The sequence below is a fragment of the Lithobates pipiens genome, unplaced genomic scaffold (assembly GCF_037356315.1).
Source record: "Lithobates pipiens isolate NorthernLeopardFrog02 unplaced genomic scaffold, aLitPip1_a1.2 Scaffold_22, whole genome shotgun sequence".
Classification (NCBI taxonomy): Eukaryota; Metazoa; Chordata; class Amphibia; order Anura; family Ranidae; genus Lithobates; species Lithobates pipiens.
This window is the reverse complement of record NW_027507784.1, coordinates 198,179,771-198,192,833: the sequence shown is the minus strand read 5'-3', so window position 1 is coordinate 198,192,833 and position 13,063 is coordinate 198,179,771. Positions and strand designations below refer to the sequence as shown.

At 43.5% G+C, this 13,063-nt stretch overlaps 1 protein-coding gene across 3 annotated transcripts in view; it reads left to right on the top strand.

The window, feature by feature from the left end:
• Positions 1-13,063, top strand: part of EEF2KMT (eukaryotic elongation factor 2 lysine methyltransferase) — an 83,773-nt gene that overhangs the window by 31,519 nt on the left and 39,191 nt on the right. For 2 of the 3 annotated variants that reach the window (XM_077448819.1, XM_077448817.1), the window contains exon 3: positions 3,159-3,215. The exons of the other annotated variant lie outside the window; for it this stretch is intronic. In XM_077448819.1, the coding sequence (XP_077304945.1) occupies positions 3,159-3,215 (57 nt within the window). The remainder of the gene's footprint in view (positions 1-3,158; positions 3,216-13,063) is intronic. 3 annotated transcript variants of the gene reach the window in all.

Here is a 13,063-nt window from a genome sequence, read left to right as displayed (position 1 = left end):
TGGCCGAGGGGATCCCAGAATACTGGTTGCCCCAGATTGGCTAAAGCGCCCTTGGTACGCTGACGTAGAGCGCCTGGTGGCAGACGCTCCCTGTCGACTGCCGTTACCAGAGGACCTTCTGTCTCAAGGTCCGATTTCTCCATCCTGCTTTACCATCGCTCGCTTTAACGGCATGGATTTTGAGAGCCAGGTGTTGAACCGGGGTCTGTCGGACTTGGTGATCCCAACTATGTTGAAAGCATGGATATCTTCGTACCTGGAAGGCCTACATCTCCATGTGTGAGGCGAAAGGATGGCATCCGCGCTCCTTTTCTATATCCAGGATCCTGCTGTTTCTTCAACAAGGGGTGGACCAGAAATTGGCGTTAAGCACCATTAAAGGACAAATATCAGCTTTGGCTGTCCTTTTTCAGCGACCTCTGGCGTCTCACTCTCTAGTGAGTACTTTTGCTCAAGGGGAGTGACATGTAGTCCCTGCGGTGCATCCACAGTTACCCCCGTGGGATCTGAACCTGGTATTATCAACGCTTCAAAAACAGACATTTGAAAATATCAGAGAGTTTCCCCTATTGACTCTTTCCCAGAAAGTGGTCTTTCTAGTGGCCAGCACATCAGCCAGGAGGGTTTCGGAACCAGCGGCCTTGCCCTGCAAGTCGCCCTATCTGGTTATCCACAAGGATAAGGTGGTGTTGTGTCCACAACTGTCTTTTCTGCCGAAGGTAGTCTCTGCGTTTCACATCAATGAGGACATTGTGTTACCATCTCTGTGTCCTAAGCTGGCACATTCCAAGGAGGTGGTCCTTCATGCTCTGGACGTGGTTTGGGCTCTGAAGGTGTATTTGTCTGCCACGGCTCCCTTCCGGAAGTCAGACTCGCTGTTTGTTTCGGTGGCTGGTCCAAAGAAAGGCATGGCGGTCTCGTTGGCTACCATTTGCAGGTGGATCAGACAGATTGTAGTACATGCCTTCGCCTTGAAGGGGCAGGTGCCCCCTTTCCGATCACGGCCCACTCCACGAGGGCAATCGGAACGTCTTGGGCCTTCCGACATCAAGTGTCTGTCTCTCAAGTGTGTAAAGCGGCGACCTGGTCGTCTGTACACGTTTACAAAGTTCTACAAGGTAGATGTCAGTGCATCGGGTGATGCCGGTTTTGGCCGCAAAGTTTTGCAGGCGGCTGTATAGTTGCAATGGCATATGCCATTTTTTTCCTTTTTTTTTATTTTATTTTTTTATTTTTTTATTTTTTTGGGGTAAACACTCAGTACCTTTTTAAGGTAATGCACTGTTGCATTAACGCAGTTTTTGGTGCGGTTTGAGGGTAGTGCTTCTCCGTTGAGGAGCACCATGTTTTTTGTGGTGGTTTTTCCACACACTGTAGTTTTTTGTGGATAAAATTTGTACTAGCTCCCACATGGTGGATGAAGTTTTATGCTATTTGGGGACTTCCCAATGGACTAAAGAAGAGAATCTGTGTCAGCCTGTGAATATAAGAGAAAAATATTTTTTTTTGTACTCGTAAAATCCTTTTCTCTGTAATTCACCGACTGACACAGCTTCTCTTTTTTAGACCATTGGGTTGTTATGCCACCTTCAGGAGAGGACTAGACATTACATGTTAATATGTAATAAATAAACTAGAACTTTCTAGTTCCGCCCAAGGGGTGGTCTCTTAGGTAACAACCCCTCAGCATGCTACTGTAGCCTCAGTACATCAACAAGCAGTATAACATAAAGAAAAATATGAGGGGCGGGTGCTGTGTCAGTCGGTGAATTACAGAGAAAAGGATTTTACGGTGAGTACAAAAAATCCTATTTTTAACCATGCAATTGTTACAGTATATTGAAGGCTTTGGCCCCTTGCACACTGGGCGACTAGCTCCTGTGTATTCAATCCTGGCATCTTAACCACTTAAGGACTGAGCCTCTTTCTGAGATTTGTTTACAAGTTAAAAACAGTTTGTTTTGTTTTTTGCTAGAAAATTACTTAGAACCCCCAAACATTATACATTTTTTTTTTTTCTAACACCATAGAGAATAAAATAGCTGTTGTTGCAATACTTTCTGTCACATCGTATTTGCGCAGCCGTCTTACAAGCGCACTTTTTTTTTTTTTAATTAAAACTTTTCCTATTTATTTTACCTTTTTATTTTTACACTGTTTTAAAAAAAAAAAAATTGTGTTACTTTTATTCCTATTATAAGGAATGTAGACATCCCTTGTAATATAAAAAAGCATGACAGGACCTCTTAAATATGAGATCTGGGGTCAAAATGACCTCAGATCTCATATTTATACTAAAATGCAATTAACAAAAAAAAATTGTCAGTTGAAAAAATCATTAAAAAAAATTGGCCCTTTAAGAGCTGTGGGTGGAAGTGACGTTTTGACATCGCTTCCACCCACCAATTGTATGGGAACAGGGGGCCATCTTCCCCCTCACTTGGCCCCTTACCTGACAAGAGACAACACGCGATCGCTGACAACGACAACGGTAAGCAGCGGAGGGCACCGGATCGTGGCGAGGGTGCCCTCTCCCACCACGATAAGTGATCTCGCGGCAAATCCACCGCAGAGACCACTTTTATCTTGTAGCAGACCGCCCGCTGAAAAAGAGGATAAGGGGGTTATGACAGCTAGCTGCTGCCATAACAACGATATCCTCCTTCAAACAGCCGACATAAAACTGCGGCAGGCGGTTCGTAAGCTGCATACACACTATACATTTTTCTTTTAGATTTACCAAAACCTTAAGCGTTTCAATTTGTATGCAATCAGGCCCTTGCACTACATGGTTTTGGTAAATCTAAATAAAATCTGACAACAAAAGTTGTATAGTGTGTATGGGGTCTTGGTGCACATGGAAGGTACAGGTGCAGTGTTCAGTCAGCTGAAATGCGATGTGGCTGCACAGGCCTGAAAACTGTACCCCATGCAGCGGTACTCAAAGATATTTAAAGAATCCTTACAGCGTTCCCTTTAATAGCATCAAAAAATTTTTTGCCTTTTCAAATACAGAAGAAATGTAAAGAACACAAAACTACAGTGAGAAATCTTGTTTGTGTTTAAAAAAAAAAAAAAAAAAAAAAGTTTAAACCTGTGTCCATGATTAAAAAAAAAAATCAGTTTGTTTAGAAATGTTTTTTTTTTCTTTTTTCCAGGACCTGGCACAACAGTTGATGCAGCAACCATGTTTGATATTGAATATTTTAGAAAAGGTAAAAAAAAGTGGAGACTAACTTTTGCACCCAAGTTTAGTTTTTCAAGTTTGTGGGACATGGGAATTTAGAGACTGCTGGGTCATACTGCCACCTACAGCAGGATTTAGGTACCGACAACCAAAAAAGAAACATGTGGCTAGCCCTATATAACCTCTCCTACTCCCAGCATGCCTCAGTCGAGGAGTATGGATGACTTTCTCTGCTCAGAACACTATATATATATATATATATATATATATATATATATATATATATATATATATATATATATTATTTTCTGAAGGGCAAAGAACAATGATATGTTTTCTTTCTTTAATAGCATGGCCATTGCTGCCCAGGTGCTGAGGAATAGAGGCACCCCTGAATCTGTTATTACCATGATGCCAAAGGCTAGGAAGTCTATTTCTGGCACGGTATATCATCACACATAGAAGGCATACTTGTGATTCAAGGAAAAATATCTGGGATGAATCTTGGCCTTTCTAAAAATGGGACGCAGATCAGTCTTTGGCCTTAAGCACCATCAAGGGTCAGATCTTGACATTTGCGGTCTTCCTCCAAAGATAGCTGGCTTCCCATTCTTGATGAAAAAATCTTGGACAGTGACTCTCTCATATGTCTACCCCTGTGTGCTTTCCTATAGCTCTGTGGGTTCTTAATTTTGTTTTCACAATACTTAAAAAAATTGCCTTTTATACCCATCAAGGATATTCCCCATTGTACTCACATGTTTCTGTTCCTCTGTGTTATCACCTCATTAAGGTGAATCTCTGTCTGAGATGGTGGGTTTATCCTGCAAAGAACCTCCCTATAGTAATACAGAGAAGGTGGTTTTGAGCCTTAGAGCTTGCTTCCTTCCTTTCTAAGGTTGTTTCAGCATTTCTCTTTAAGCCGAAAACTGTTCCTCCATCCCTTTTATGTGGTTTCCACTTCATCAGAAGGAGATTTGATTCATGCTGTGCATGTCTACCCTTTAACCACTGCTTCCCTTAGACTGAGTCTTTGTCATTCCTGATGTTCCCTGTGGAGGGGGACCTGCTTCTCATTGTACTATTTCTTGGTGATATTGTCCAAACTTGGACTTAAGGACTCGGCTACCTTTTTCCTGTCAAGGCACACTCTACTAGTCTGTGAGTGCTGCCTGGACTTTCAACATCAAGCTCCCATTTCCAAGTTTTGCAAGGCCGCCACCTGGTTTTCTGTTCATACATTCTCCAAGTCTTATCAGGTGGATGTTCTAATCTCCTTTGATGCCAGCTTTGGGAGTAAGGTCCTTTAGGCAACCCTTTGAGTTGCAGGCAGTTAGTTTTGTTCTTATGGAAATTATCATTACTAGTGCGCTGCTTGGGACCCAGGGAATAGGATCTGGAGAGGGGTTAAAATAATTTAGTTTGATGAAGGGGGTGTCCTTCCTGCAGAAATGCAGGGCCACACCCCCTGATGAAGTGACATCATCCACGGTTCTTCCCAGAGCATATGCTGATCTCCACCAGCCAGTGAATGCTACCCGAAAGACGATGACAGGCCTGCAGCTTGTTCCACCCTGGATTCTGCCTGGTGTTTCCCTCACATCTACCAGCAGCTTCCTTGCTTATCTCGGCCTAATACCAGCCACCTGCCTGCCCAGCTCTGCTCACTTACCACCTACTTGCCACAAGCAAAGGGAAGTTTAGGAGTAATCCACAGTCTTCCAGTGTTCCACTTTGCAGTCTTTTCGGCAGTTCTCCACCTCTCACTACCAGCTTCCTTGCTGAACGTTGTTTATCGCTTGAACAGTTCCAGCCGCTTGCCTGCCAAGCTCTGCATCTTACATAGTAGGTGAAGTTGAAAAAAGTTCATCAAGTCCAGCATATGTGTGTGATTGTATGTCAGTTAGAGATCGACCGATATGGGTTTTTCTCTGGCCGATGGCTATATTTAGAAATCATGGTGGCCAATATATGATACCGATTTTTCTGGGCCGATATGTTAGGTCGATTTTTATTTTATTTTCCTTTTCTTTTCTTTTTTATTTATTTTTTTTTTTTTTTTTTTTATCCCCCTTCATCTCATAAAATCTAACAGACACCTTTCCCACTGGGGCGTTTTTCAGGTGCTTTTGGGCTAAAAATAGCGCCTGTAAAGTGCCTGCAAAACGGCTCCCCTGCAGCCCGAGTGTTTTCACACTGAGGCGATGCGCTGGCAGGATGTTAAAAAAAAGTCCTGCAAGCAGCATGTTTGGAGTGGTGTATACCGCTCCTCCACCACTCCTGCCCATTGATATTAATGGGCACCACTGCCGAAGCACATGCAATGCGATTTGGCAGCGGTGCTTCACGGGCACATTTAACCTCTTCCTCGGCCGCTAGCTGGGTTATAGGCGCCCCACTAGCAGCCGACTAGCACCACTAAAATGATGGTAAAGCGCAGCTAAAACTAGCAGCGTTTTACCATCAACGCCTGTCCGCTCCAGTGTGAAAGCAGCCTTCATAAGTGATACAGAAAATGTCTTACATTTATTAAACAAACCTCCAATCAGTTCACTTGTATGCAATTTACTGTATTTATTGGCATATAACACTCACTTTTTCACCAGGAAAATCGGGGTGCAAATAGCATGTGCGTGTTATACGCCAATAGCTGCCTTATTTAAAATGTACATTTTTTTTTTCCCTGAAACTTCCCTCTTAAAATGAATGTGCGTGTTATACACCGATAAATACGGTAGATTAAAAAAAAAACCTATAAAATAAAAACAGGTAGTCAAAACCATTAGTGTATTTTTTTTTCCCCCAAAAAATGCATTTGAAAGACCTCTGCGTGTGAGTTAAAATATTGCAACAACTGCTATTTTATTCCCTAGGATCCCTGCTAAAAAATATATATATAATTTTTGGGGGGTCTAATTGATTTTTTGGCAGAAAATACTGGATTTTTTTTACGTGTAAGCAACAAGTGTCAGAAAAGATTTAGTCTTTAAACGGTTAAACTGAGAACTCTAAACACTGATTTGAGTTCATTCATTCAAGTGTAAACATTGTATCTCTTTGATCTTTTCTTGGCAGACTGCCCAGTGAGGAGGAAAGTGCTTCTATGAAGACTTAGGGCCGGTTCACACAGGGGGCGACACGAGGCGACACTACTTGTGAAGCCAAGTCGGATACGACTTGTATCCGACTTAACAGCGCGACTTGGGGCGACTTACAAGTCGCCTCCAGGACAGGGAACTGTACAAGTGAGCTTTCACCCCTTGTGACATCATTCCTGTTCCTGTCTTCTTCCTTGTTCCTGTTTTTGCCAGTTGTTCTGTGTCCAAAATGCTCTCTGTGCGTTACCTTATGTCAGCTGTCCTAACAGCTGGTTTGGCAGTACTGATGGAAGAGGAAGAAGAAGAAGAAATGAAGCGGAGGAGGAGGATGGGAAGAAGACGTCGCTACTGGATCCATCCAATCATTGCCAATCGACATAACAGAGGGCAGTTCTGGGCTATGTATGAGAACTTGCGTAGTTTTGATGACAAGTTTTTCAAGTATACACGGATGTCGATCACAAGGCAAGTACATATGCTGTATGTCATTGTCCACTTTCCACGTCACTTGCCATACAGACTTGGCATACAGACACCTTCTCTCCCGAACAAAGCGTATGAGGGACTCATTGTCCACTGGTTCTCTCCTGTTCATAGCAGACATTTTGCAGGACTGAGCTCTTGGTCTGTGTGAGTTCAAGATAACCAGGAAAACGAAACTAATGTGTATGGAAAGGAGGGGCTGCCTGCAGTGGGGGCTGGGTGACTTCCTGTCAAGTAGCCTGCAAGTAGCCTACAGATGAACAGGAGAGGCGACTTACATTGACATGAATGGGTACAAGTCGCCTAGAAGTCGTTTCCAAGTAGTACAGGAACCTTTTTTAAAAGTCGGAGCTACTGCAGTAGTGTATATTAAGACAGCTCCATTGACTATCATTGTTTTTAATGCAGCGCGACCTGGAGGCGACTTGAGGCGACCTAGACCGACCTGAAGTCGGATCGCAGTCGCCCGCAGTGTGAACCGGCCCTTAGGCAACTTGCTTTGACTTCTATTACAGAAGTCAGTTGCAAGTCGCGCTGTAGTTGTAAGGGCCGGTTCACACAGGGGGCGACACGAGGCGACACTACTTGTGAAGCCAAGTCGGATACGACTTGTATCCGACTTAACAGCGCGACTTGGGGCGACTTACAAGTCGCCTCCAGGACAGGGAACTGTACAAGTGAGCTTTCACCCCTTGTGACATCATTCCTGTTCCTGTCTTCTTCCTTGTTCCTGTTTTTGCCAGTTGTTCTGTGTCCAAAATGCTCTCTGTGCGTTACCTTATGTCAGCTGTCCTAACAGCTGGTTTGGCAGTACTGATGGAAGAGGAAGAAGAAGAAATGAAGCGGAGGAGGAGGATGGGAAGAAGATGTCGCTACTGGATCCATCCAATCATTGCCAATCGACATAACAGAGGGCAGTTCTGGGCTATGTATGAGAACTTGCGTAGTTTTGATGACAAGTTTTTCAAGTATACACGGATGTCGATCACAAGGCAAGTACATATGCTGTATGTCATTGTCCACTTTCCACGTCACTTGCCATACAGACTTGGCATACAGACACCTTCTCTCCCGAACAAAGCGTATGAGGGACTCATTGTCCACTGGTTCTCTCCTGTTCATAGCAGACATTTTGCAGGACTGAGCTCTTGGTCTGTGTGAGTTGAAGATGGTCTGTGTGAGTTGAAGATAAGGAGGAAAACGAAACTAATGTGTATGGAAAGGAGGGGCTGCCTGCAGTGGGGGCTGGGTGACTTCCTGTCAAGTAGCCTGCAAGTAGCCTACAGATGAACAGGAGAGGCGACTTACATTGACATGAATGGGTACAAGTCGCCTAGAAGTCGTTTCCAAGTAGTACAGGAACCTTTTTTAAAAGTCGGAGCTACTGCAGTAGTGTATATTAAGACAGCTCCATTGACTATCATTGTTTTTAATGCAGCGCGACCTGGAGGCGACTTGAGGCGACCTAGACCGACCTGAAGTCGGATCGCAGTCGCCCGCAGTGTGAACCGGCCCTAAATCGGCCTTTTAATCAGCAGAATCGGCCGATGCCGATTAATTAAAAAATGGCAAATATCGACCGATATATCGGTCAACCTCTAATGTCAGTGTTACATTGTATATCCTTGTATGTTGCAGTCGTTCAGGAGCTTTTCCCCACTAAAACCACTGATTGTGGAAGGGAATTCCACATCTTTGCCGCTCTTACAATAAAGAACCCTCTACGCAGTTTAAGGTTAAACCTTTTTTTTTCTTCTAATTTTTAGTGAGTGACCACGTGTCTTAAATTCCCTTCCGCAAAAAAGTTTTATTCCTATCTTGGGGTCACCAGTATGGTATTTGTAAATTGAAATGAGATCTCCTCTCAAGCAACTCTTCTCCAGAGAGAATAAGTTCAGCGCTCGCAACCTTTCCTCATCCTTCAGACCTTTTATTAGCTTTGTTGCCCTTCTTTGCTCCATTTTCAGTACATCCTTCCTGAGGACTGGTGCTCAGAACTGGACAGCATACTGCGGGTGAGGCCGGACCAAAGTCTTGTAGAGTGGGAAAATTATCGCTTTATCCCTGGCATCGATCCCCTTTTTAATGCATGCCAATGTTCTATTTGCTTTGTTAGCAGCTTGGCATTGCATGCAATTGAGCAGAGGTCTTTTTACAATTTCGCACTGCACTGCTTTAACTGGTAATTGCGCGGTCATGCAATGTTGTACCCAAACAAAATTTGCGTCCTTTTCTTCCCACAAATAGAGCTTTCTTTTGATGGTATTTGATTGCTGCTGCGATATTTATTTTTTACGATATAAAAGGAAAAAGACTGAAAATGTTAAATATATATATATATTTTCTACTTTTTGTTATAAGAAAAATCGAATGAACTAAATTTTAGTCATACATTTAGGCCAAAATTTATTCAGCCACATGTCTTTAGTAAAAAAAATGTCAATAAGCGTATATTTAGTTTGTAGACGCTATAACTTTTGCGCAAACCAATAGAGTACATTTTCTGGAATTTTCACAGCTTTTAATTTATGAGTGCCTATCTCATTTCTTGAGGTGCTAAAATGGCAGGGCAGTACAAACTCCCCCCCCCTCCCCCAAATGACCCCATTTTGGAAAGTAGACACCCCAAGGAAATTGCTGAGAGGCATGTTGAGCCCATTGAATATTTTTTTTTGTCCCAAGTGATTGAATAATGACACAAAAAAAAAAAGTTTACAGAAAGTTGTCACTAAATTATATATTTTGCTCACACATGCCATAGTTATATGTGGAATTGCAACCCAAAATATATTCTGCTGCTTCTCCTGAGTATGGGGATACCACATGTGTGGGACTTTTTGGGAGTCTAGCCGAGTACGGGACCCCGAAAACCAATCACTGCCTTCAGGATTTCTAAGGGTGCAAATTTTGATTTCACTCCTCACTACCTATCACAGTTTCGAAGGCCATACAATGCCAAAATAGCACAAACCCCCCCCCCCCAAAAAATGACCCCATTTTGGAAAGTATACACCCCAAACTATTTACTGAGAGGCATGTTGAGTCCATGAAATAATTTATATTTTGCCACAAGTTGCGGGAATATTACAAACTTTTTTTTTTTGCACAAAGTTGTCACTAAATGATATATTGCTCACGCATGCTATGGGCATAAGTGAACTTACACCCCAAAATAAATTCTGCTGCTTCTCCCGAGTACAGGGATACCACACGTGGGGGACTTTTTAGGAGCCTAGCCACGTACGGGACCCCGAAAGCCAAGCACTGCCTTCAGGATTTAAATATAGAACGCTAACAAAACTGTTAGCGATCGCAGGGATCAGGCCTGACTCTGCGAACGCTGCAGTTATGTGTTTTGTAAGTGACAGTGATCGATTGATACTGCACTTGGGTGGGGCTGGGCGGAGGGGCAAAACGCAGGTGCTAGCAGGTATCTAGGCTGATCCCGCTAACAATGCGTTTTTTTTTGGAACACTAAACTGCTGGGGACGCTAGTATAGATCTGATCAGATATTGATCTGTTCAGATACTATACCACTACGGGAGGTGTATGCTTTGTGCGTGGGTATTAGCGGTACTGGCACTAACCTAGCGCTGCCTGGGGCGGACCCTGACAGACCTTGACCCTAAAACCTAATTGATATCACCCACCGGGTGATCAGGGGGTTAAACCTTTATTGGGTAATAAATGGTGGGTGCCCTGTGCTATAAAAAGCAAACTAACTAACCAGAGTCACCCGTAACACTTATACGTTAATCACTGGTGAAAGGGTTAACTAGGGGCAATCAGGGGGTTAAAACCATTATTGGGTAGTATTTGGGGGGTACCTAGCGATATAAAAACCTGGCAGTGAACCTAAAAAAAACTAGCTACCTAGTGGCACCAGTGACACTAATGCAGCGATCAGAAAAACAATCGCTTAGTGACACTGGCAAAAGGGGGATGAAAGGGTTAACTCTAGGGGCAATCAGGGGGTTAAACCTTTATTGGGGGGGTAGGGGGCTACCCTGGACCTAACACTAACTGCCCTGACAGTTTTTACTGTCACAACTGACACTAAATGCAGTGATCAGTAAATAAATGATCACTGCAATCAGTGACACTGTGACTGGGGGGGGGGGGGAGATTTGTGTGCCTGTGTACCTACATTTCAGTGTAGTGTTGGTGCACTTACTATCTCTGTTCTCCTCACAGTCCGGTCAAAAAGACCGCCCGAGGAGAATGACATCACTTCCTCCCTGCCTGTGTTTACACTACACGGGCGGGGGAAGCTTTAACCACTTAAGGACCGCTGCATGGCAATGTACGTCGGCTTCAGGAGCGATCCGGGATGAGGGGATGGCCGTTGGTTTCTGGCCATCCCCTCTCGATCGCTCCTAGCGAATGAGAAGCTTCCCCCGCCCATGTAGTGTAAACACAGGCAGGGAGGAAGTGATGTCATTCTCCTCGGGTGGTCTTTTTGACCGGACTGTGAGGAGAATTTGTTCAGATCTTCTTGCAAGGTTTCCACATCCTGCGGAGAAGTTATTGCCGTGCTTAGCGTCGTCTGCAAATACAGAGATTGAGCTGCTTACCCCATCCTCCAGGTTGTTTATGAACAAATTAAATAGGATTGGTCCCAGTACAGAACCCGGGAGGGACTCCACTTCCCACCCCTGACCATTATGAGTACTCCCCATTTATCACCACCCTCTGAACTTGCCCTTGTCGCCAGTTTTCAATCCACGTACTCACCCTTTGGTCCATGCCAGCAGACCTTACTTTGTACCATAAATGTTTATGGGGAACTGTGTCAAATGGTTTTGCAAAAATCCAGATACACCACGTCTACGGGCCTTCTTTTATCTAGATGGCAACTCACCTCCTCATACAAGGTTAATAGATTGGTTTGGCAAGAACAATTCTTCATGAATCCATGCTGATTACTGCTAATGATAAAATTTTCATTACTAAAGTCTTGTGTATATAGTTCCTTCTCATCCCCTCCCATGAGCTTGCATACTATTGATGTTAGGCTAACTGGTCTGTAATTCCCAGGGATGTATTTTGGCCCTTTTTAAAATATTGGTGCTGCATTGGCATCAGCTGGTACCATTCCAGTCAGTAGAATATCAGTAAAAATTAGGAACAATGGTCTGGCAATTACTTGTACCCCTGTGATTTATTAATGTTAAGTTTCCCAAGTCTAATTCTGTCCTCTGTTAGCAATGAGCATGCTTCCTGTGATGTGTCTTACACCAGTGGTTTACCACAATTACTAGCTAATGAGCATACACCCTTGCTGTGATTCGTCAAAGCTTCCCTGCCTTCCTCTGCATGGTTCCAGCTGCTTGCCTGCTAGCTCTGCAGGTACACTACACCATCCCCTTGCCTGCTAACCACTGCATACTCCGGTTTGCCCCAGGGATGACCACTCTACCGCAGTGTGACATGCCCATCCATGCTTAATGTAGTGCGTGTATGTACTATTTATTTTTAATATTAGTATACGCTTAGATGGTGATGCCCCCAGTTCTGGTTTGTTTCTATATGTATTTATGGACCTGTTTGTGTTTTTGTTACTGTAAAATCAATTTCTTAGAGCCACGGGTCCCACTCTTCTGTTTCTATGATCTTGCCCTTGGTGCTGCTTTCCCACAAAACTAAAGCATACTGGGAGAAGGAAGGAATTTAAAGAACTTCATGAGCAGCCCCACTGCATGTGAGAATAAAAATGTAGCCCAGTGTTCTTAAGTATTGGTGCTTGTGTCTTTGTTGCATTGTTACATTGTTAGGTTGAAAAAAGACACGCGTCCATCTAGTTTAACCAATAAAGAAATCATACAATCTAATACACAATCCTATACCCTCAGTTGATCCAGAGGAAGCTGAAAAGCCCAAGCATAGCATGATCCAATTTGCTACAGCAGGGGGAAAAATTCCTTCCTGATCCCCCGAGAGGCAAGCGGATTTTCCCCAGATCAACTTTACCTATAAATGTTTGTATCCAGTTATATTATGTACATTTAAAAAAGAATCCAGCTTTCACAGCAATTTACTGAGCTGGCCAGAACCACCTCTGGAGGGAGTCTATTCCCAATTTTCACAACCTTTACTACAAAGAAACCTTTCCAAATTTGGAGGTGAAATCTCTTTTCCTCTAGACATAAAGAGTACCCACTCCAGATTATTGTTTGTTTCTTGTTGGCTTGCAAACAGAATTTGAGCTAGACTTTTTGTGCTATGTTTAAACACTCGACTCAAGATACACTGCACTTTAAAATGAAGGTCCTGGATTGGTCTACAATAAGCTTA